The sequence below is a fragment of the Mugil cephalus genome, chromosome 6 (assembly GCF_022458985.1).
Source record: "Mugil cephalus isolate CIBA_MC_2020 chromosome 6, CIBA_Mcephalus_1.1, whole genome shotgun sequence".
NCBI classification, from domain to species: Eukaryota; Metazoa; Chordata; class Actinopteri; order Mugiliformes; family Mugilidae; genus Mugil; species Mugil cephalus.
Genome location: NC_061775.1, coordinates 19,665,519 through 19,690,522, shown reverse-complemented (window position 1 = coordinate 19,690,522; position 25,004 = coordinate 19,665,519). Strand labels below are relative to the sequence as shown.

General features: G+C 39.8%; 2 protein-coding genes across 2 annotated transcripts; one reads left to right on the top strand and one right to left on the bottom strand.

The window, feature by feature from the left end:
• Window positions 1-296: 296 nt before the first annotated feature.
• Window positions 297-9,446, bottom strand: LOC125009559 (fibronectin type III domain-containing protein 7-like). Its single transcript, XM_047587621.1, has 14 exons — window positions 9,312-9,446; window positions 9,180-9,195; window positions 8,791-9,051; window positions 8,286-8,546; window positions 6,932-7,192; window positions 6,175-6,438; window positions 5,542-5,796; window positions 5,213-5,470; window positions 4,237-4,491; window positions 3,309-3,563; window positions 1,876-2,136; window positions 1,751-1,780; window positions 1,599-1,636; window positions 297-813 (listed from the first exon to the last, which is right to left on the bottom strand). The coding sequence occupies exons 1-13, from the start codon at window positions 9,363-9,365 to the stop codon at window positions 1,605-1,607; spliced, it is 2,463 nt and encodes an 820-aa protein (XP_047443577.1). The 5' UTR covers window positions 9,366-9,446; the 3' UTR covers window positions 297-813; window positions 1,599-1,604.
• Window positions 9,447-10,337: 891 nt separating this feature from the next.
• On the top strand, window positions 10,338-24,148 carry stxbp3 (syntaxin binding protein 3). The gene is made up of 19 exons (XM_047587622.1): window positions 10,338-10,451; window positions 12,294-12,343; window positions 12,490-12,571; window positions 13,008-13,084; window positions 13,196-13,268; window positions 13,368-13,468; window positions 13,812-13,957; window positions 16,520-16,613; window positions 16,891-17,015; window positions 17,117-17,215; window positions 17,297-17,354; window positions 17,457-17,522; window positions 17,854-17,934; window positions 19,071-19,206; window positions 19,313-19,419; window positions 19,524-19,622; window positions 21,811-21,896; window positions 23,240-23,388; window positions 23,501-24,148. The coding sequence occupies exons 1-19, from the start codon at window positions 10,406-10,408 to the stop codon at window positions 23,602-23,604; spliced, it is 1,779 nt and encodes a 592-aa protein (XP_047443578.1). The 5' UTR covers window positions 10,338-10,405; the 3' UTR covers window positions 23,605-24,148.
• The last annotated feature ends 856 nt before the right edge of the window (window positions 24,149-25,004 follow it).

Below are 25,004 nucleotides of genomic sequence, written 5' to 3'. Positions count from 1 at the left end.
GCTTTCAATGGCAGGTATTCCCCATGCAGTCCCACAGGTACATTATCGATAATCTGTGTTGTTTAGGATGCACTGGGGATAACACCAGAGACACCTCTTTTGTGTTTTGAGGGACATAAGCTGACACTTGTGACAGTAAGACCACGCCAGCACATGTTGCTGAAACGTTTGGCGTGGGAAACTGTAGCGGCCGAAACATTCATATTTAGTGTTAAATGGCTCATGTCATGTGGTGACATTAAGTGCATCCTCCTCAGTCGCTTCCTCGACTCGAAATAAACCAAAAAACACAAATCTGATGCTGAGAATTCTTTATTGAAAACATGAGACACGCATCAAGTTTACACTGTGACACACATCCCAAATAATCAAATACATCCTGAGAATAAGACGCAGCACGCCGGGGGACTTTATAAACAAACTGGACGGTTTATTTAAAGACACACAGACCAGCATGTGCCGCTTCGTCATCAGGAGGCCTCCTACATGGGGGAGCTAAGGAATATATTTTAATTACATTACTTATCCAATCGACACCTCTTAAAGTGAAGGGGCAGCATGTTTCATATATATGGGCCATGTTATGTTTTTCCAACTGACTTTCTTCTTTTATATTTTATTTATTATTCAGGGATTCATTTAAATTGCAATCATTCCAATTTGACACAGCTTCCACAATCTCATAGTTTGTTATAATCATCAGTACACACGCTCCTGCTGTTCACTTCTGCTTGTTGTCGTCACATTGAAGTGCTGGATCATAGTTGTTGAGGACACTGATGGTTCTGCCTTGGTGTGACGCGTTGATATAATCTGTGGAGAAAACGATGCTTGAGACAAGACGTCAGCATGAACAAGATTGAAAGCCAAGTTTACTATAAATTAGATTTACTTGCTGAAACTTTAATTATTCTGACATTTGTCTATATACTGCCACGTCTCAAAAACGTTTTGTTTAGTATTCACGGACATGAACCGGACAGACTGCTGCAATCTGCTAAATCCAATATCTGCATTATCACAGTAATTTATCGACGGGCTGACTCATAATGTAAACTCATAATGTTATTCTATGCGCCACATACTGTATAACATTATTTTTAATCATCGCATGGCGTCATAATCAGAATATTTTATGAAGACAGTAGAATTTAGAAATGTTGTGGGATTTTTCCCTCCTTATAACCAACTGTCTCTGTCCTACTGTCAAGTGTTTTAGTTTTCACATACTTCTGTTAATGTCTAATAACTGAACATTATGGAGGATCTTCTTCAATTATAGCAAACTTATAGGAGGATGCACAATCTATCGATAGGTGATTTACTGAAATGAGTCAGTTATTGTTTGTCTATGTTCACTATCAATCTTTACAGAGGTGTGGTGTGACTGTGCAGACTCGCTACATCAATATACAATCAGAACACATTAAAAAGAATGAATGAATTAATGAATATGATAATATTAGGCTTATGGCAGCACATCCTTTTTCTTTGCAGATATAAATATAGTCTGGTGTATATTATGCCTTGTGTGTGTTGCCTTTTTTTTTTTAATTCATCTTAAATTATTTGAAATATATATATATATATATATTTACCGTATGCTATTCCACACTTCTCTTCCCTCTGTAAATCACTGGAGAGGAAATCGAAATGACATTAGAAAATATTCAACAAATAAAGTCATAAATGAATTCAAATAGCTTCATAAATAGTTGAGGAGATTAAAAAAAACAAAGAGCACACTCACCTGTGCCAACATTGCTTCCTGCACAAGTGACTAAAAGATGCAATGAACAACAAGTTTAATCAGACACAGACACATGTATGTGGTTTATTCTTGCTGAATCGAAGGTAAAAATGTTCTGCACTTACCTGAGTATACCTTCTGAGGACAGAACAGTACTCTGCTGCCCTCTGGTGTAAGCGGCGCTACCACCACGTGATAGACGTCCCCGCATTGTATGTTTGCTACCTCGCAGCTGTTCTGCCCCGGAGATGCTGAGCAGGTGTAGTTGAAATTGCTGCCCATCACCTCTGTGACGAAGCTGTGGCTGCTGTCGGTGCTGCGCCAGTAAACGCGCAGAGAGTTACTGGCCGTCTTGTACAGCTTGATACCCGACGGACAGCAGGCGCCTGCGGGACAGACACGAGGATGAAGGGATGTGTCTCTTTTGACTTTATCATCTCAGAGTTTCATATTTGATTAAGGATGGTCATTTTGAAGACCAGCAGGGGGTAAAACAATGCATTTATATGACTGTGTCTGGACTTTAAAAAGAAAAATTCACACAAAATCTGCAATACATAAGTCCATAAGTCTCTATTGCTTATATTTATGTCAACCTGGACTGCTCAGGTTTTCCTTTGTTGTTTTATAAAAATAACTGATATGTATATATGGACATGTTCATACTTCTCAAAATTCAAAATCAACTAATATCCTTTTTTTTTACACAAAGAAATATTTTAGACAGAAATCCCTTAAATAAATAAATAAATTTGCTATCTAAGCTGTATAGATCATGACATGATCTTTAAACGTGGCCTGATGAATTGTTCCAGTTCTATTAATTTTAAGTTGAATGCATTCACCTCCTGAGACCAAAGCTTTTATTTGGTATGCATTTTTTTGATTTAAGGTATTTGAGATCAGTAGGACCTAAAACGTATAAAAACTAGTATCATCTTTCAACAGGAAGTAGTAATTTTGAAAAAAGAAAAAGAACACAATGTCCTCGTATGTGGACACTGGGATTATTTCATTACTTATATTATAAAGTAATCACCAATGTGTGACAAAATGTAAAACTTTTTATTTTAATACTTGAACGTGCAGAATTGCAAACAATGAAGTCCCAAGGTCCTCAAAGAAGTAGTTGCTAATTAGCAGAAATTGCTAATTTGTTAAATTTGCACATGGTATCAAACTACAAATGTTAATAAGCATAAATAAATAAGTTTTAACATTTACCACCACTAGATGGCAGACCAAAGCATCCACTAATGAGGACGTTCGGTTTAAATGAAGCTGAATAAGCTTCAATAAAACCATATACCATATGAGGACGCAGGCTCTCAGGAGGTTAAAGTGGCTTCAGTCCTGTTATGACGCAGATTCACTGGGTACTGACTGCATATATGGCAGTGTATCACATTAAATTAAATTAAATCTGTGCATAAAAAAACTACATTTATACCCCGCAACACAAATTTTGATTCCTACTTAAACCAATCTTAACAGTTTATATATATTATTATGTCCTGAGCTGTGGACAAAATGACTGTACAGTGTTAAAATCACTCACTGGATGAGAAACCCTGATAGGTGCAGCTCGACGTGCGCCCGCTGTGGCTGAACGCCTCCATGGTGACGGTGTAGTTGGTGCCACAGGTGATGCATCCCATGAGGCAGTGGGAGTCCTGCGTGTGGCACCGGGCGTGGCCGCGGGTTGACGTTAGAGAGGTGATGAACGTGTGAGCCCCTTTGGCGTGAGACCACGACACGTTGGTTATGGCCTGGGTCACCTGATCGACTGTTAGATTCATCGGGCAACAGGGCACTGGAATAGAAGAAGAAGACGGGTGTGTGGATGAGATCGAACCGAACCAAATAGTCATAGTTATTGTTTTAATATGTTATAATTGAATATATGTATATTCAGAACTTCAGGGCCTTGTATTGTAAATTTGAAATTGATTACACTTTCCATTCACTACAAATGAAACTGTAGGTTTGGGATTGGAAAATGTAACATGCAGAGGAAGTCGAGTTTCATTAGGTGACCATTTTTTTGCAGCTTTAATACTAAAGTGAAGATATCTGAAATTACTACTTCAATTTTCTCACAAATGGCCCTAATTTATGGAACTGCAACACAGAATCACTGAAGGTCCCATTTCCCATAAATTATTTATGATTTATAAATGAATTACAATGCTAAAAACATGCAAAGCAATACATTTGTATATTCAGAATTATAAAAGTTAAATTAACTAAATTTTTATTTAAAAACCGAAACTTTTACATGTATCACAGTAACATTTCTAACTCATTTTTATCTGAATATTTCGCCTACCAATGCCACTACTATTTACCATGATGTTGGTTTGGTCTTATATTTACACGTTTACATTCACACACAAACAAATGAATAAGTGTCCTGCTCAAGGACATTTAAGCAACCAATCCGCAGTTTGTACTGAATGTGTCGACCCAAACCTTGGACCCCTCACCTGTCTCTAGAGTTTCAGAGTAGCTCGGTAAACTGTGGCCGCCGGCGCTGGTTGCTATGACGATGACTTCGTAGCTGGAGCCACACGGGAGGTCTGTGAGGTCACAGCTGTTTCCAGTGGTGGTGCACGTGCGTCTGCCATCCTCTCCGTCTGCGCTCACTGTGTAAGTAGCCGCCGTGTTGTTGGCCGTCCAGCTGACAGTGACACAGGAGGAGTTTTTCGGATCCAGCATCAGATTCATGGGCATGCAGGGAGCTGATAGGGACGGTGGACGGAAGACATTAAAATGTTGGTTTCCATTTATACCGTAAAACAAATCTTCTGCGGGGGTTGTCACCATATTTGATTGCTTAGACATTTTTCATATATATATTAATTTTCTGCCCCAAAATGAAATTTGTTTAAATACACATTAACATGAATCAAACAGATTTTATTAAAGGCGTAAAATCAAGTTTATGTTTCCTGTACACCGTAGGCCCCGCCCCTTTCGCTGACAATCGATGCACGCTGCAATATTAGCAGAAGAGCTAACAATGTATCTCACTTCCATCAGCCAACTACTGAGGCCAGAATGTTTAGGTGCTTCACTGTCACTGTCACCTACTACATTTAGTTATGTTTAATGGTAAAAGTATGTGTTTATGGCAGTTGCACGCCCACCCTCCTGTTGCACGTTGAACCTGAGTATAAAGAGTTAAAGTAGAAAGTATAATTGGTAGGGGGTCCCTACTTAATCTCTCCATCAGTTTGGGGGTCCTTGGTCTGCAAAACGTTGAAGACCCCTGCCTTAAAAGGTCCCACCAAAATTCTGAACATTATAACACGTTTCTAATACAATAAATCAGGTTTCAAGGCAAGGAAACCTCAATCTAGAAACTGAAGTTAGCTCCAAAAGTGATAAGAGTGCAATAGAGACAAACACAACTGCAAAAAATATTACTGGATCTACAAGTTTTTGTAGAAGGTTTTCTACCTGTTCCTTTGGTGTGAGCTTTGCAAGCACGGTTGCATCCGCTGACATCGTTGCAGGGCGTCACCACCACGCTGTAGGAGCTGTCGCAGGTGAGGTCGGAGAGGGCGCACACTGGCGATGTGTCGTTACACAGGATGACCTCTGAACCGTCTGCAGCCCGAGTCTCGTACAGGTCTGACCCTCGCGAGGCCGTCCACATGATCTCCAGAGTGTCGGCGCTCACCGCGGACACAGTCACGGCCTCTGGACAGCAGGGTTCTGAAAAAACACGGGCAAATGAACATAAGCTAAGTCTATATCTTAGAACATGTCGCCTCAGCACCACTTACTAGTGGTATGGTTGAGAAGCTCTCCTTGAGGACTGCTGCCGGCCGCGTTGAATGCAAACACGGACATCAGGTATGCGTAGCCACACTGGCAGTGGTAGGTGCAGTTGTTGCTGGTGGTGTTGCAGATCTCCTCTCTGCCGTCACCGCTCTTGATGAAGGCAGAGTAGCTGTCAGCATGAGGCACCGTGTCCCATGACAGCGTGCAGTTCCCTTCGGATGTCTCCACAAGAGCCAAAGACTCCGGTGCACAAGGGACTGACGGCAACAGAAAACCAGAGGGTCAGTCACGCGCATACTGACTTAAATTCTGGTGTACGTAAGCAGTGGCATAGTTAGTTTCTTATTATAAATTGAGCTCTGAGGCACAATTTATTTGGCTGAATAGTGTATTTCTTTGCTGAATTTGACTTTTGGAGTATGATAAGATCTAATTTCATGATTTTCATGATTTCATGAATATCATTTATTACATATTGTAGAATTAATAGATAAAATACCATGGGAATGTTCCTTATATTGATGCTAAACTCCTAAAATTCTTCATTAGGGTTAGGGTAATGACATTCCCAGGAAAGGCTCTGCTCTTGATGACCATTAACAGCATGTAAGAAACATTGTCAGTCTGCTACTCACAGGTGATGAAGACCAGGGGGCTGGATGGGTAGCTGGGCCCGGCCTCGTTTGAGGCGGTCACCTGGATAGTGTGCACCTCTCCACAGCCCACTACAGGCAAGTTGCAGGAGGTCGATGTGGTGTTGCAGCTGAGGTCCTGGTCGCTCACCACGTTGTACTCAATGGATCCTTGGACCGCCTGGCCCAGTTCCCAGGACACAGAGAGTCCAGGCACTTTGTGAATCACCACCACAGACACATTGATAGAAATCGGCGTTGGAGGTCCTGTTCAAAGACAAAATATGAAGACGAACCCAGGAATTAGTGTCAACTTGGTGTTTTGATTCAACTAATAAGGAAATAAAAATCCCTCTGCATGCAACTGAGTAGTCCTACAACCAACTGGATCCATTTGGTTTTAAATGAAGTCAACTCCATAGCTCTCTTGGCCCGAAAAATGTTGAAAACCCCTGGTTTAGACTATATGCTACTTAGATATGGTGTATTTTATAAATTATTATCCATTACTTTTAAGTTCACTGTGCAAAATGTTGACAGCGTCCTAGCGTCTGTTTAATTCTTTTGTGTTTTGAGTCGTTTGTCATAGTCAAACTCTGGATCACTTTACGTTGGTGGCTTTGATATTCACCGACTGCGTCTCTACCTGTCATCAAATCCATGGCATCATAATTACCTGATATTGATACCAACAAACAATGATATATAAATGAATATGTTTTTTTTTTTTATGCAACAACAAGTATCAGTATGTCCTTACGTGTCGTCTGGTTGATGTAAGAGCTGCACTCTCCCATCCGGCCCTCAGGGTCCCAGGCGTGACCCTTGATGGTGTATAGAGTGCCGGCGTCCAGGCCAGAGATGGTCATGTTGGTGTCGGAGCTGTTGTACTTCACTTTGGAGTTTGTGCGCATGTCGTATACAGACACGGTGTATAGGACGGCGTGAGCAACGGGGGCCCAGGACACGACGATGCTGTCGTTGCTGGGAGACGAGGTGGAGAGCTGAGGAGGAGGCAACACTGTGGAGGAAAGGTTTTACATGTGTTAGATATACGGTGTTTTATAGTAGTCCACACTAAAAGACCCAAGAGTTAAAGTGTAAAAACTGTTTTAAAAAACAGAGCTTATCAAAGTCATAGAAAAGATAATTATGTTTTTGGTGTATGTAAGTTTCGTATGTAAGTGGAAGTTAAGGTTCATATCTTTCAGCAATAATAATAAGAAAAATAATATTATGGTTTTAAGATTTAAGTGAAGCAAAACTTCAAATTTTTAATTCTTTAATTTTCAAAGCTTTCACAGCTAAGCTAAGCTATGTTAATTTGATTACAGTCCTTATAACACTGATATATAGAGATAAAATGAATATATAGATATAGAATCTATAATTTTAAATCCACATTTAATCATTCTGCAGATGCTTTATTTTAATTTGTTTGGACAACAAATTAAAAAATAGTTCGGGAATATATACTGGCTCTTTTGTATGTCTTCTGGGATTAAATTAGTATTAAATATTTTTTTTTTAATTTCCATTATAGGAGGATATTCTGCTGACTGAACTGAGACAGCTCAACGTCCAAGGGGCCACACACTAACTATTTGAGACACTGCCTAAAATAAATAAGATCTATAATGTCAAACAATACACAAAAAAAATTGTGAGACTGCTCGTAGCATGTTTCTTTCTGGCTCATGAGGATTAAATGTTCCCCCTGGAGTGGGAGGGGAGGTGAGAGGTGACATGTATGTTGTCTGGATGAGGTCAGGTCTTTGTGTTTGGTACAGAGGGGTCAGGTACAGTTACCACTAATACCAGAGAGACCCTGAGGGGAGCTGATGGGTTTCCTGGGTGAGACAAACCTGGATTTTCTCTAATGATGCTGTGAGTATACATTCACTCAAAAGACGCACAGTGGCTCAGTATGGGACAATGAGGCGGATCAAGTGACTTCTGCAGGGCATGGTACTGATGAAAAAACGACTTTCTTAATGAACACGAGACTACACACAAATCATCCCCTGGGTGCTACAGTGTTTTCCCCTCCAATTTGTACATTAGGTTTTCTTTTCACAGCAGTAAAAATAAAACTCTACAAAGCGAAACAGTACCTGTCTTTGTCGTCAGAGGAGCAGACGGTTGGCTGCGGCCTCCGCTGTTCACGGCCATGATGCTGAGCGTGTACTCGGTGTACGGTGTGAGGGACCGAATCTCAGCGGGGGAGGACGACACCGAGTCTTCTCTGTTGAAGCCGTCATCGTTCTGGACTCGGATGATGTAGGATGTGGCGCCGAACTTCAGGTCAAAGTCAACCATCAAGGTCCTGCTGTCCTTCGGCTTCACTGACTTGATGGGATTCATCATTTCAGGGGCTAAAATTAATGCGAACACATCAGATGAGAGATGGAATCCATAAAGGGGAACCGTTATGTAAAACAAAACTTTAATTCCTCTATGTCTTTCCTCAGATATTAACCTGGATTCCCCTTCTCCAGCAGCTTTGTAATGTACATCAAGACCCACAGAAACTCAAACAACACCATTGTCTAGCAGAATAGCTAGAAATAGTGAAGTCAAATAACCAGAAAGTTGCATGTTTGGCTGTTTGTGTCTCACCTGTTGATGATTGAGTAGAGTTAGAGCTCAGCGGTTGTTCAGAGTCATCCAGAGCTTCAGCTTTGAAGACATACTCGATGTTGGGGGCCAGGAGGTTAATGGAGCCCATCACTATGTTTGGTCCGAACAAGACAAAAGCAACGATGTCATCCGGGGAGCTGCTCTTGGCGACGCTGATCTTGTATGAGGTGGCCCCGGGATACTTGTTCCACCTGAGAATCACGCTCTTGGATGTTGCAGAGAACACGGACACCTGGATATCTGGTATAAGTGATGCAAGAAGTGCATCCTTGTATGAGACTTATATTCTTTCACACATACATGTATAGTGTCATTCTTATTTCACTGTGTCAAAACATCCACTGTGGAATATATGAACAAGAACATACCTGATTGTGCTGCTGCCTGCAAATTTAGGAGAAAATAGTATTACACATTCATTTTATATCATTCAAAGTGCTATGGTCTGTTGATTCCAAACTGTTTATTCTATCTTCAGTACATTTATTCCATTACTGTACCTGTGAGCAAATGTCCAGCAAAACAAAAGCCACCAGCCACTTCATAGCTCCCATTCTTCTTCACGTTTGTCCCTGGAATCTCTCCTCTCAACGTTTCACACACTTAACAGCTTCTGATTGTTTTTTCTTCCTCTGTTACCTTTCCTGTAACATTTGTGTTTAGTTGAAATACCTGCATCCTGCTCCTCCCTCTGAGGGGTGAATGTCCAATCGTGCTGGAGCAAAGAGATGCACCGTGGGGCAGGGGTATGTTGAGCAGCATGAAAAGGAAACACTTTTGTTGCTATAGGCGTGATATTCTATATTCAAGGATGTAGTCACACATTTCTGGTAAGGGCAGACAAACTGGACTTTCCCTAGCTGGAGGCCTCAGATTATCCCTTTCATACAGAAACTATGATATATGATGATGCGGTAAGTCTAAAATGAGACAATAAGTTGTAAAAAATGACTATAGTAAACAAGTTAAGAGATGTAAGATGCTCCCTAACACCACAGCACTTCCTACCAGTTAAATTGTTCTTTTGTTTCTAATGTCCGTTTTACTACCTTTGATTTCCCTATGTGCTAGGGAAATACTATATATTTGTCATTGTTAAATGACCTGAGCTGCATAGTCCATTTGAAGTTCCCCAAGAAGGGATAAGTTATAGCTTCCTTTATGGTCACAGATTATTTACATTTAATAGGTGACTTATTAGCTCTGTGTGTTTGACATGCCAAGATTTTTACTATAGATTTAATAATTTTGAGGGGTAAAAAATATATATATTTACGACACTCTTGATTTTGTAGCTCATCATTTTATTTAACTATTTACTCTTAATTTATTATTATTAGTAACTTTTCAGTTTATTTTACTATATTTTAATTTATGACATTGCTCTTGCAGGATTGTGGTAGTTTACGTTTACAGATAGCAAGGTGGATACATACAGCTTAACTTTGACCTGCAACTTGCAAAAAAACTGCAAAAAACTACAGCAGAGGTCCGTCGCACACTTGTCGATCCCATATGACGTCATAGACGTGAGACGCGGTGACACAGGAAGAGGCGCAGAAGGGGAAAAAAAAAGAAAAACACACAAGTCAAGATGGCAGCCAGCTCGGACCATGGGCTGAAAGGAATAGTTTGGAAAAGTAAGTTCACTCCAACAGGGGACTATTTATTTATTCCACCCGTAAAAGATAAAGTTGCTAAAAGTTTAATCGTAACGTTGTTTGTTACATTAATTTCTCCCTTTGGTACTTTGCATTTGGGACTTGTAGTGAACGTACAGTTCGCTTTCGTATATGCAACGGAAGTTTATAAACTGGACTGAAGGAGAAATAAAGAGAGTAAATGACACCGGATAACATTTAAACTAACACTTGTTGCTGTTTGTCCTAACTGTAGTGACTCATGTAGCTAAAATTTTGGTGAGGTCACTTTGTATCGCCTGCAGCCCCACCTCGTTTCTTCGGGCTAACACGACTCTGTCACATTGGACTGTCGGCTCTGTTTTCTCCTCTGGATAAAGATGGTGTTGGCTCTTCTTAGAAGCACTCGATATGTCGTAGAGAAAGCTTGGTTTGGATTGAGGGTTAAATACAGCACGGTGTAACAAACCGGTCCGCTCTAACATTAAATCCACTGACAGGAGAAGTAAATAACATCGACCATCTTGTGTCGGGTCAATGTTCTGCTGCATTTTAACTGACTCTTTTAACTCATTTGAACTGAGTATTTAACCTATTTTTACTAAGTAAGCACAGATCTCGGAGACAAAACGCAGTTTCATTCTGTCTGAATTACAGTTGCATGTATGTGGAAATAACAGTAAAGCTGGGTTTGATTAGATTAGATTAGATTAGATTAGATTTAGTCCCAAACTGATATAGTCATAGCTAATTGGCTTCCATTCATAAAAACAACTGATAAAAACTCAACAATTCTGGTTAAATGATAATGTGAAATGACAATAACTTCGACACAGAAATGGAAATCCATAACATCCAACCTGTAAAATCCGTCCACCCAAACTTATATTTAAGTGAAACCAGTCTGTTGAAATACCCAGATTGTGCACACTTCTCCAGCCTTACTCCTTGTGCCATAACCACATACTGTTAACATACACTGTCCATATTGATAGATTCATTCATGTGCTTCATCCATGAGGTAAATCACCCCGTTCCACACATGGATTTAGATCTGATGACTGTGGAGGCCAATCTGAGCACAGTGAACTATGTGGTGTATTAGCCAGTGAATGTTTTCTCTCTCTTTTTAGACCGTTCTCTGTAAATCCTAGAGATAGTTGTGTGTGTAAATCCTAGTACATTAATATTTTCTAAAATCTTGGCCACGCTCAAAGTTACTAAAACCACGTTTCTTCCCCTATCCTGACGGGTTGGTTTCAACTTGGACAGACCAGTTTGATCGCATTTACTGACGTAATTGAGTCGCTATTATATGATTGGCTGATAAAATATTTGTGCTAATGAGTTCAACAGGTGTACCTGATAAAGTGGCTAGTGACTGTGTATAGCACTAGCACTATATATTACATTAAGTCTTCATTAAATCTTTTGTTGCAATTCTATACTTTTTGTATATATGTCAATACTTGTATATTGTTTATTCTATTTTTTATCTTATAATTTTTATTTTATTTATCTTTTACACAGTCCACTCTTTTTTCTTGTTATTTTTCTCTATGTATGCTATTGCAAACTACAATTTCCCCATTGTGAGACAAATAAACCGATATTCAGAAGTAGAAAACAAAAAGTTGAGACAAAAAGAATAATAAAAGATGATATCATGACAAAATGTGAGACATTAAAATAAAATAAAATAAAAAACAAATAAAATATATAAATTCATTAAATGTAACCTTATAAATTTTTCTTTTCCTGTATTTGGTTAAAATTCTTGCTGCTGAATATTGGACAAGTTTTTCTTTCATTCTTCATTTTGTCATGTTCTGTGTGTTTCAGGAATAAAAGATACAATTATTGCAGACTGCCGAAAATCTGACATATGGAAGGTAGGTACAACTCTGCGTGAACCCGGAGTCCCAAGATCGCAATTTCACCAACACACAACCTTTATGTTCTTGTTTTCCCTTTTAATTTGTCACTTTGAGATTGGGCTGCATAACAGACGTCCACTACCAATTTCTCTTCTTCACAGATAATGATGTTGGACTCTTTTACCACCAAGCTCCTCTCATCATGCTGCAAAATGTCAGATCTGATGGCAGAGAAAATAACAAGTAGGTTTTGTTTCTATTCTAATAAAACACTTTCTTAAAAGTATCATGCTGCATTACCTTGGATTCAAAGTCACAGGTTGAATAGTTGTGGTCGACTCAGGGTCTTTATGCGGGACCCAAACGTAAACAAACAAAAAAAAAAAAGCTAAGATGACGAGACAAGATGATGTTTTTCTGGCTAGTGCGTAGACACTTGAATGGTTACTGCTGCTTGCCTGCGTGCCTATATGAAGTAGGAAGTAATTACTTGATTTAAAAAACAAAGAAGTTTATCAATTTACTGCACATGCAGAACAAATACTGATTGAATTGATTGATTGAAAAGGTTATTTTGAAAAATAAAAAGGAAATTCGAGATAGTAATAAATGGGGTTACTCCCAATTCATTCTTTATGTGGATGTTGCTTCTAGAATAACTTCTTTTTTTTCCCCTCAGTTGTGGAGGACTTGTTCAAAATCAGAGAGCCCGTTCCAGACATGAAGGCCATCTACTTCATGACACCCACTCCTAAGGTTTTGCCATTACAGCCCTGCAACGATCCTATTAATTCCTGTTTTCATTTCTGCGCATTTTAAGTTTTTGTTCTGGCGATTTTTAAATGTTATTTATTTTTATTTTCGTAGTGTGTGGAAGCCTTTATAGATGACTTCAAGAAAAAACCCAAATACAAATCGGCATATGTTTATTTCACAGACTGTAAGTAAATTAAAATTCAACTCCTAAGTACTCTCTTAAGCAAAGTGAGACATTTGAAGTTAGTCAGAGTGTCAAATTGAAAGATTTTTGGTCCTGCAGACTGTCCGGACGACCTCTTCAACAGCATGAAGCTGCACTGTGCAAAGTACATCCGTGTCTGCAAGGAAATAAACCTGTCATTCATGCCACAGGAGGCACAAGTGAGTCACTGCAGCTTGCATAGTGTGTCCTTTTAGTTAGCCTTTCCTCTTTTTATCCAGGGGTGCATTGTTAATTGCTGGCTAAGGGAAATTGTGCTTGTGGTGGTGTACTCCATGTTTGTGCTGAGAGGAAGAGATTTCCAGCAGTCAGAGTGACTCGTTAAAGGGCGTTGGCTGCTTTTAGCTGTGATGTAATAAGCATTGTGCTGTCTCAGAGGCTTATAAACTATATCCAGTCTTCAATATTTTTGAATCAATACTTAGTTCAGAGAGTGAGCGAAGATCCACATGCTCATGTTCAAATTACTCACTGAAAAATGTCTTTTTTTTTTTGCTATTAAAGGTGTTCACGTGTGACTCTCCCGGAGCTTTCCAAAGCATCTACAGTCCCAACAGTCAGGACAAAAAGAAGACCCTGGAGACTCTGGCAGACCAGCTCGTCACACTCTGCGCCACGTTGGACGAATACCCCGGCGTCAGATACAGGAAGTAAGCCGGAGAATGTTTAGTTTCTAAGCTTACAACACAGTTCAGGACAGCGTAGAGACCTTTCACTTCACATATGTGGCAGGAGGTGAGCTAGAGGAGAAGTGGTTGATATTTTTGTTCCTGCATTTGCTTCTGGGAGCCATTAATAGTGTTTCACACAGTTGCACGCTTAAAAAAATGATAGAAATAGCTGAATGAGACCTAGAGGAAGGATTTTAAATCCATCCAGTAACAAAGGTTGGACACAGTCCCTGTTTCAGTTGCATAGGGGTGGAAATTTTCTGGTAAATTCCTGGAAACCTTCCATGGAAACTATAGTCATTTAAGGCCTAATGGAATTTATGGACATTAACATGAATTAACTGGAAAAGAAACATGTGAGTCACATACCAACATAAATATAAACATTTTATTTTGCCATACAACAGATTCATGTTCTCCTGGAATGGAAGTCTTGTCGGCAGCATTTGTTGAGCGCTGGGGGAATTTTTGTGGCTTTGCACAATATTTGCACATAAACAAAGGCTTTCCATCAACTTTAGCTGGTGTGAAAGGCTGCCTGCCACACGCTGGATGGTGTACGTGGCATTTTTCTGTTAAAAAGGTGACACAAAAATGCAAGTATGTAGGAAGTGAGCTGAACTAATGGAAATGTCAAAACATTTAAAACTGATGTATGAAATCTGGTGTGATTACATAAAACCACCTAGCAGGAACCAGAAGAAACAGCAACAGCGACATGATAAGCTAACTTCTTTAATGAAATGTTACCGTTACAACCTCGACTCAATGGTCGAAACAAAGGAGAGACACATCACACGGTTTTACTGTCAATTTCAACCTTTTTATTTAGCTCAACTGAACCACCAGCAATACACAGGTACGAATGGTTCAAATGAAGACTGACATGGGGAGACCGTGAATGGCCTGTATCACTGCCTTTGGCAGCCACTGGTAACACCCAGTTGAACCAGCTGGTCATGGATTGTGTTCAAAATGCGATGATCAACTGATCCCTAGTACAGGAGTCCAACAGCCCCTCGCTTGGATTCTTCAAAAAGACATTTTCCCATAAACAGCGGCCAAACCGCTCCAAACAGTCTTATCCCAGAAAACTCAATGCTAACCTGCCCAGCTTCACAAATGAACCTAGTGAAACCTTAACCCAGTGCAACAGCTCCAATGTGGAACATCCTTTCCCCTGGCTGACTGCCTATGTAGAAAACTACCTGGCTCTCTCTTAACCCTGGTCTTCATGCACTAGCCTTGGTGGGAAATTGAAACACAAAACCCGACGACCTGGCAAGGCAACCGCAAAAATGGCGACCCGCCCTGACAGTCACAGATGTGTACCCGGGCAAATGTTTGCTGCGGCCACAGTAGTGCACAAAAATAACAAACTAAAACAAAAATCAACGAGCTCGCAAGAGTTACAATTAGACCACACCCCAAAGGGGTGGAGTATTCTGGACGGCCCACTTCTGCCAGGTCTGCTGGAGGGAAAACTGCTGTGAAAGACAGACAGGTTACCCGGCCGTCACAGTACTAGCTAGCTTACATTTAATATACCTGGTTTACCAGTAAGCTAGCAATAGATTTTGCTAGTTAAACTTTAACTCCAGAGATCAAATGTCATCATCCTCATATCCTCATTAAAAATAAATGTAGTGCTTCGGCTCAAATGTGTGGCTTCAACACTGTATCTGTGTTGTGGGCTCAGAAAAGTTGTGTTAGTCGTTCAGAATCGTTCTAGAAATCATTGTGCATGTGATGCCTACTGCTGTTGGCTAGGCTAGTTAGCTGGTGACTTCTTGGTGGTTGCTAGTTGGTAGCTGACTGTCAGCCTGCTGATCGGGTTTCTGTTTTGCCTCGGATCATGGCACAAGGGATTGTAACATCTTATCCTGTGTATTAATGAATGCACAATGCATGTAGGGGATGTGGCCTCAATAGCTCTGCAGGAAGTAGTGTGCTATGTCCCTGCTGTGATAGAGGAATAACATATTATACTCCACTGTACTCACATCAAATCTGAGTGTTTTAGCCAAGATTATGCTCAAATATATATTTTTCTACCAACTGTATTTATGTTGCTAACCTTCGACTTTCATAATTCCTTCTTTATTCCTGTTAATTCCCATAAATTCCCATTAATTTCCATGGAAAGTTTCCAACTTTTAAAAATTCCCAGAATTTTGCAACCTGTAAGGTGATGTCAGGGTGTGGTGGAAACTGTCTGAAAAGGTAGCACGCTTGCTTAGCTTTATAGATGACAGATAAAATTCAAAAGTAAAACTAAGTCAGCTAGAAGCAGTGTGTTACTTTTGTTTTGGAATTTTGGATGCTTGCGTCATCCCATCTTTAAACAAAAAAGACACAGAAAGAATGAAATTCACACATTTTTCTAAGAGTGCTAAAATCGGTGAATAAGCTAAATATGAACAAACAATTAAACCATGGAACTCAGTTTGGCGTCCGACACGTTGCTGGGTTTACGAACACTTGTGTTAATGTCGCCTCAATATGAATTAACCTGTGGCAAACTATTTGCACCGTAACCAGGGACAGCAACTTGGACAACGCCAAGACCCTCGCAGAGATGGTGGACAGCAAGCTGGCAAGATACTACGAGCTGGATGACAGTGGTAAGAAAAAGGTGAGACGGCCGCCGAACAAAGACTGTTGACAGAACAAACAGAGTCTTAGCCTTGGGTGGGAATGTCAACCTGGAAAATACAGTATTGTTTTTCACCAATACCTGAAAACTGTAGATATCATGTACGAGGGAAAGTATTCTCTCCTTTGCCTCAAGCAAGTTAAATTGTTGCAGAAATTTGAAAAGGCAAATGTTTGTTTGCGGTGGGGGGAAGGCTAAATGTCATTGTTATATAATATGCAGTCTAAAATTTACGGTTTTGTCCCTCTGTCTCCAGGGAAAGACTCAGGCCCAGCTGCTCATAGTAGAAAGAAACTTTGACCCTGTGAGCCCCATTCTGCACGAGCTGACCTACCAGGCCATGGCCTACGATCTCATCGACATCCAGAACGATACTTACAAGTGATACAACCTTCCTCTGCTCTTTCCTCCTGAACTCACACTGACACGTTGTCGTTGCTCTGTGACATTTTCACCGACTCTAACGGTAATGCTGTGGCCAGGTACAAGTCTAAGGACGGCTCGGAGAAGCAGGCCCTGCTGAACGAGGACGACATGCTCTGGGTTAAGCTGAGGCACAAGCACATCGCCGAGGTCTCAGAGTAAGTGTCCCGCATCTGAGACGTCCCAACGTCCCGTTCTTGTTGTCCTCACCTCTGGCTCTTGCTGTTTTCTTACATCAGTCAAATCCCCAAGATGGTGAAGGAAATATCTGCGAGCAAGAAGCAGCCAGATGGGAAGGTACAGATCTCTGGCTTCTGCTTCGTGTCCCCTGATATTTGATATTTAAAATGCCACAATCTTGAGCTAACGTTACATCTATTTATTTATTTTTGGTTCCAGATTACAATTAGCAATTTGGCCCAAATGATGAAGAAGATGCCTGCCTTCCGCAAACAGCTGACCGAGGTATGACGCATCATTAAATGAAGGTTTTTGGAGCCTTAATTTGTGCTTTACCACAAATGTGGTTTTCATTATTATGCATGATAGCAGTTATTACATGATCATTATGTTATGGTTGGTCATTATGTGGATTTGACTCCATCTTGTCTTTAAATCTCAATACGGAGAAGAGCAGATACATTTTATAAAACTTAATAAATTTAATTGCGTGATGCATTTTTGTTTCTCTCTCTCTCTCTCTCTCTCTCTCTCTCTCTCTCTCTCTCTCTCTCTCTCTCTCTCTTTCTCTCTCTCTCTCTCTCTATCTCTCTCTCTCTCTCTCTGTGAATTATAGAAAACTATTCATCTGCAGTTGGCCGAGGACTGCATGAAAGATTTCTCAAACAATGTGGAGAAACTCTGCAAAGCTGAACAGGTCTGTTATCTGTTAACGTGCAGCACTGCAGTGATTTAGAGAGTGTGGGCCACATGTCGTTTCATTTATTTTTATTTTGCAAATCATTTAAAATGCAAATACCATATGATTTCGTCATTCACAGCAGGATATGATATGTTAAAAAGGATCTCCCCAGAAACTGTAGCTCATAAACGGGGGTTCAGATACATCAGGACAATAGTACACTAAATTATGAAAAACAATACTAAATTCAAACCTAACCCTAAAACGATCTTAGGTAATTCCATAAATACAGACCGGATAGAATTTAACCCTCCTTTTTAATTTAGAAGTCAAATGAGGTCGAATAGGACATTTTTGTCTGCTAAGGTTATAAATCAGATGCTACACAAAAACTAATAATCCCATCAGGTCACTATTTTAGATAATCTTGGTCACACCCAAGACTGATCTGAAAAAATAAAAATAAATAAATAAATACCCCAGCCACCCAACATTAGTTTTATGGAAAATAGCAAATTTGTCATGTTTTTTTTTTTTTTTTTTTTTTTTTTTTTGTTCTGTAAAAACAACAGTGACTTCAAGTAATCAAACTAAAGGGTTAAAATTCCTCAAAGTAATGGATTTTTTGTAAAGTGCTGAAGTGGTTTAAGAGAATTATGCAGAAAAAATCTGAAAGTTTTATAGCAGTTTTTGGACATGGACCTTTTTGGTTACAAGAGGGTGGTCAAAAAAATTCAGTGTTCTGTTGACCTATTAGAATTTTTTTTTTTTTTTTTTTTTTAAATTTCAAAATTTTTGTACAGATAGACTTTGTTTACAAAAAAATGCGCCATGTGCACTAACACAGCCAAAATGATGGGCAAAGAGGAAGATTTTGCCCAAATGGAAATAATGTCCCTAAGGGTTACCTGAGTGTTCAACACAATACCAACACATCAGACACAGACATGTGAGGCAAAATACCTTGAACCAAACCTGTATTATGTGTTATCTATTGCTTTCAACCTCATTCCAAGTCTGTGGACCTTTACACCCACAGTCACAAAGACCTGGTTTCAGTTTCCATTTCTTACCTTTAAAAGTCAATCATATGCCAGATAGAACACCTTATGGTACTTGTGAGCTGAGGTGTGTTGTGCGTTTGTGTTCAGGACCTCGCTGTAGGTTTAGACGTGGAAGGGGTGAAGGTGAAAGATCCCATGAGGACTCTGCTCCCTGTGCTGCTCCACCAGTACAGTACCCACGACAAGATCAGAGCAGTGCTCCTCTACATCTTCAGCCTCAGCGGTACGCCAGCCTACTCAACTAGCAGACAGATGTCACTGTTGTTGTACATATTCTGCTAAGAGGTCTCTTATTTGAAGCCGTGTCTGGTTTTATTGTTTATTTACAGGAACAACAGACGAGAACTTAAACAAACTTATCCAGCACGTTAAGATCGAAGAAGAACGCGAGTTTATCCTGAACTGGAAAGAACTTGGTGTCCCCATCATCACCGCGGTATGTGGCGAGGAGAGTTAGATGGTTTGATTAGTTTTTTTCTTTCTGTTTGTGTGTGTGTGTGTGTGTGTGTGTGTAATCTTATTTCTGGTCGTTGTTTCCAGCCTAGTATGTTTTCTCGCAAACCAACCCGACGGGACCGTTCCCAGGAGGAGAGGTACAACCTTTCGAGGTGGACCCCTGTCATTAAAGATGTGATGGAGGTCAGTGAGATCCACTTGTTGCATGTTCACGTAACATTTACACCGATCAGCCACAACATAATGACCAGAGACAGGAAAAGTAAATAACATTGACCGTCTTTTGGACTTGACATTCATGTGGATGTTACTTAGACATGTAGCACCCACCTAGACCACCACCCTATAGCAATGATACAGTTTAACAACATTTAAAAAAACAAAACAAAAAAACAACGGAACAAGCCTCCAAATTCACCACAACCCAAACATAGTATCAAGTATGGGATGATCCACAGATGCCCCTCCCCTCAACCCATAGGACCCAAAGACCCCCCACTAACAACAACCTGTTAGCCAGACACCACAGGACACCCTCAGACGACCCATGTCCATTCTCTGACGAGTCACAACTGTTTCGGAGGCACAAAGAAGACCTACACAATATTAGGCGAGTGGTCATAATGTTATGCCTGATCAGCGTACACCATTTTTCCACTTTACATGCCGTTCTCAACGTGCACTGTAGGTCACTGTGCTAAAGCCAGACACCCTCCCTGGAAGGTGTTTGTGAGAAAAACAATCAACAGAACTCTGAAAGCAGCACAAAAGGAAGTTATCGGGTTCACGTCATCCGATAGTCAGTGTCATATATGTATATCTGTTTGTGTTATTCTGTACCGTTCCCTGTCCCATTGTAAACCGCAGCATCTTAGCATGCATGAGTCACAATGAGATTACCTGTTGATCCCTGAGGGTGATCTTTGTGTCTCTGTTCCTCTCCGCTTCAGACGCTCAAATGTTTTTATTGTATGTTAAATACATTAGGACGTCACTTTATCTGCTGCCTTGTTAAAGTTTACGTGATAAAAAGAGACACAATGAAGACACAGGCTAGTGAGCTATATGAGTAGTTAAACGGGAAAGAATTACATTCTCAGAAATGGACGTAGAACTGAGAGGTTGAGTTACCACCAGTGTCATGTTTGTCCTAAACTCACAGGTTTAATTAGGGTGAACAGGTGTCCTCTTTTTCCTGGACATGTCCTCTATTGGGGACATAAAAATGTGTCAAACTTTAAAACAGTCTGGGATTTTGTTCTACTAGAGCCTCCAACATATTCACATCGAATTTGCATAATTTCTGTAATGCACATGTTGGCAAAACTACAGAGAAATTGAGAATAGGCTCGTGTTTGACTATAATCTTATCTTGAGAGTAGCTGTTTCCATTATAGTTTGTTACAAAATAAAAGCCTTATTTCTGAAATTTCGATAAAGTACAATCATGCTTTGTACGTGTTTCCATTGAAAGGTGTTTTTTTTTTTTTTTTTTTTTTACGAATGAGCTAATTCTCTTAAATTGTCGTCGCACTGGATGCACCGGTCACATGACGGGGGGGAAACGAGAAAAAGGTGTTTCCTTTGAACTTTTGCGATACACTTTTATATCGATACATCTGAAAAACCAACTCGTGAGAGCGTAGAAGTGTTTTAGTGATTTGTTTGATAATGTAGACATTTCCATTACCATTTTTTATTGCGATATTTAGGTTTTGAGCCTTTTTAGGGTTAATGGAAACGCAGCATCAGAATAGATTTTATTGCCAAGTGTGTTTGTACACACAAGGAATTTGCCTTGGTGTTTTGTTGCACAGAAGAAATAAAATAAAATCGTAAACATATGCACATTCAATGGTGGGATGGTGTCGGGGTTAGTGTGTTCCATTCAATAGTGTGAACCATTACTGTGTTCATCAGCCACAACCTTGGCTCGTGGAGGGACTGGCTGGTTAAATTCTTTAAAGATAATTATTTTATTTCCCTTTATTTTCACTTCCCTTTCCTGAAAATACCAAAAAAAAATTCTCCGCTGTCTTCACCATCTGGTTTCTTTTTAAATGTGGTCAAATATTTCCTCTTGCACCAGGGCGCAGGGGTGTTTTCTGCTCTGGCTTAATCTGTGTTTTGACACGGTCACTTCCAGTTTGCCTGGAGCAGATTTAACCACATTCCTACTGTATGTGCTGTCCCCAGTTGTTCAATAACCTTGTCTACTGTCACCAACATCTAAATCGTTTCTCTTCTAATTAGCTCTGTGGGAGCTAGTGAGCCTCCTGTAACATATAACATTTAAAGGTTTCTTATAAGGTATAAAGTATAAATCTGAACAGTCCAGTGACATATGAATTAATTGTCGGTCTTCTTCCAGGATGCTGTGGAGAACAAACTGGACGCCAAAGAATGGCCGCACGTGTCCGAGTGTCCTGCCGCCTGGAACGGCTCTGGCGCTGTCAGGTGAGTCAGTGGTTTGTGGACACGCAGTTATTCTTCTAGCGGAGCTCTACACTGACCTCATTTCATTCAGTTTTTATCAACAATTAGCAGCATAATGTCACAAGTTCTGGGACATGTAGTGAAAGAAACTACTGTGTTACATACAGTAGTAGTTGTAATATTACTTTGAAATCTCATTATATTTCTTTATTCTTCTGTTATTCAAAAGCAGTAGGTGGTTGTCTTTCCATTTTCACCCGACGAAAGTACAAGGAACAGGTTTTACACATAGAAGGCTAATCCGATTTGCTTTCACAGAGAAATACAGACAGTAAGAGGCTGATGAGTTAGCGCCCTCTAGTGATCTTTTATTCTACTACAGTCTGTATCTATCTACCACCTTCACTGGCTGCACAGTATTTTCCCAACCTGACTGAACCCATTTAGTTTAAAGATTCAAAAGTAATTGATCTGATGAGACATGTGTGTTTTCATGCCCCAAAACCTTCACCACAAAAGAACTTCACTCATTTGTGTCAACTGGATTCATTTAAAAGAAGAAGATTTTGTAACCACACTGTTCCACATTGCTGCTCACATCAGTTCCAACTTTGTTAATTTTTCTTAACCTCCTGAGACCCAAGCATTTGTTTGGAATGCATCTTCATTTATTTAAGATATGATTAAGATTTTTATGTATTTCAGATTAGTAGTACCTAACAAGTATTAAAAAAAAAATGCGTATCGTCTATGAAATGGAAGTAGTTTTTGAAAAAAAAAAAGTGTGGTCACAGGGATTATTTCACTGTATTTTACAATTTAAGTCACTCATGTGAACCAAATTATAAAACAGTTTATTTTAAAGCAGAAATAGAAACGATGAAATCCCAATGTCCTCAAACGAGTACTATATGTCATATCAAACTAGAAAAGTCAATAAGCATAAATAAACAAGTTTACTGACTATTCGCTACCAGTACATGGCAGATAAAAGTGTCTCCTTATGAGGACGCGGGGTCTAAGGAGGTTTAACACTTATTTGAACAACTGGTTGTTTTTCTACCTCAGTCTTTCTGTCCTGGAAACTCATAACCTGATGTTTACCCCATGTGGAGCAAACCTGCTCAGAGAGAATGGATTTGTTCCAACCTGAGAAAAATGATCAGGAGTGTTAACATGACTATTAAGAGCTAGCATTTTCCCTTCTGTTGTGTCTATGCTCATTGACGTGTTCTATATTCTGATTATTAGCCACTGTCAGGCCACTGACTTTACCAATTCATTCAACAATGTGAACATTAAGCTTCCAATTTTCTTTTTAAAAGCCGTGAGTACATTTCTAACACCCCTCCTCTGCCCCACAGCGCCCGCCAGAAGCACAAAGGCAGCGCTCAGGACGACCGCCGCACCGGCTCTCGCCTCATCATCTTCATCGTAGGAGGAATGAGCTTCTCTGAGATGCGTTGTGCGTACGAAGTCACCCAGGCGGTGAAGTCCTGCGAAGTCATCATAGGTGAGCGTTGCTTGGAGCTTGTCAGTGTGCTCGGAAGACTTTGCCGGAGCTGGTCAGAATTACAAACAGTTTTGTTACATGATTTTTTTTTTTCATTGTTCTTTGTTTCCAGGGTCTTCTCACATTTTGACTCCCACCGGTCTCCTGAAGGACATCAAGGCCCTGAGCAAAGGCCCGATGGAATCCTTTACAATAGATGAGAGGAGCAACGCCTGAGGAACCTCCTCCACCTCGCATCTTCCGCCTTGATCCTCTGCATCTCATATCACTCAGTGTTCTGTCCTCCTGAATGTAACATATAAGGGAATTATGTGTCTTTTCAAACCTGGTCCACATTAGCAGTAGTAGGTATGAGAGCACGCTCTTTGTTTAACTTTGGATTCGTTCACTAATTTTTCACCATCTTCATCCCGTCATTTTACGGTAACAGTCACGTTAAACTTCAGCTGACTGTATCTTACTAAAATCCCTTTATGTTACAAGTGTCTAACCTGCTTATTTGTTTTTGCGTCTGCCTTTAAAATGGTGCTGTTAAGGAGCTGAATGGTCTCTAGGAGCGAGACTAGTGGTGGAAAACAGCACAAAACTGATGTATATACTGTATGTACTCACGCCCTGCTTCACCTTTTTGACTTTTTCCGTCATCGCTGTTTATAAACACCTTATATGTAATTTGAAGAGTGTTTTTAACATAAGAGTATTTACGTTTTGATTACACTGAACAACTGACTAATAAATGGATGAAGTGGTTCAAATCTTTCATGTTTTGTGGCACCAGATTATGTAAATATATTGACTAAGGATCTGCATAAATAAATTGACAGAAGATGTTGAAACCCTATTCATCACCAAGCGCTTCGGTAAACAAAAAACCAACAGATAAATCACGAGTCTGAAGGACATGCTACACTTACACTTGCACTGCAAAACAGACAATAGATGATCACTTTGGATGCTTTAGATTATATCTGGCCTACTTTTTCTATAGGCATTATCCCCCACTTCCATGCCATTTAGATCTTTAACTATATACAGAAGAGCATGCACAATACCAAAAAGAGTGCATGTTTCCTGTGTTTTCAAAAGGCTAAATATGAGAGGGGTTGGGGACTTAGGACGCAATGCAGTAGATTGGACATATAGAAATTACATCATCATGGTCAAAGACCAGTTTAAAGTTTAAGTCTTGAATTACTTCTAACTTAAAAAGCTGTGAGATGAGTTGAAAGACAGTGTTTCGTTATAGTTTATCAAGGATTTAGTAGCAGTTAATTCATGTCTAGTAAAACCAGGGTACCCCATCTGATTACTATATATTATACTATATGTAACACTTGTAAGAGTATCATGTTTGTGGGTGAGAGATCATTTAATTGAATTAAACTAGAGAAGATAGTAGCTTTGTTGGCAGAGAGTATGAAATTAGAATCACATTATACACAGTACATGTCCATTTACAAACAAAAATTGTACTATTTATGCTTGTATCCACTGTGAAATTATTGTGTTTGCATCTTTAGGCAAACACAATATTTTTTTAATTACAGAAAGGCTTTATTTCGAACATGGAGTTCAGTATTAATGTTTTTATGTGGCAAAAGAATCATGCTGTGCAC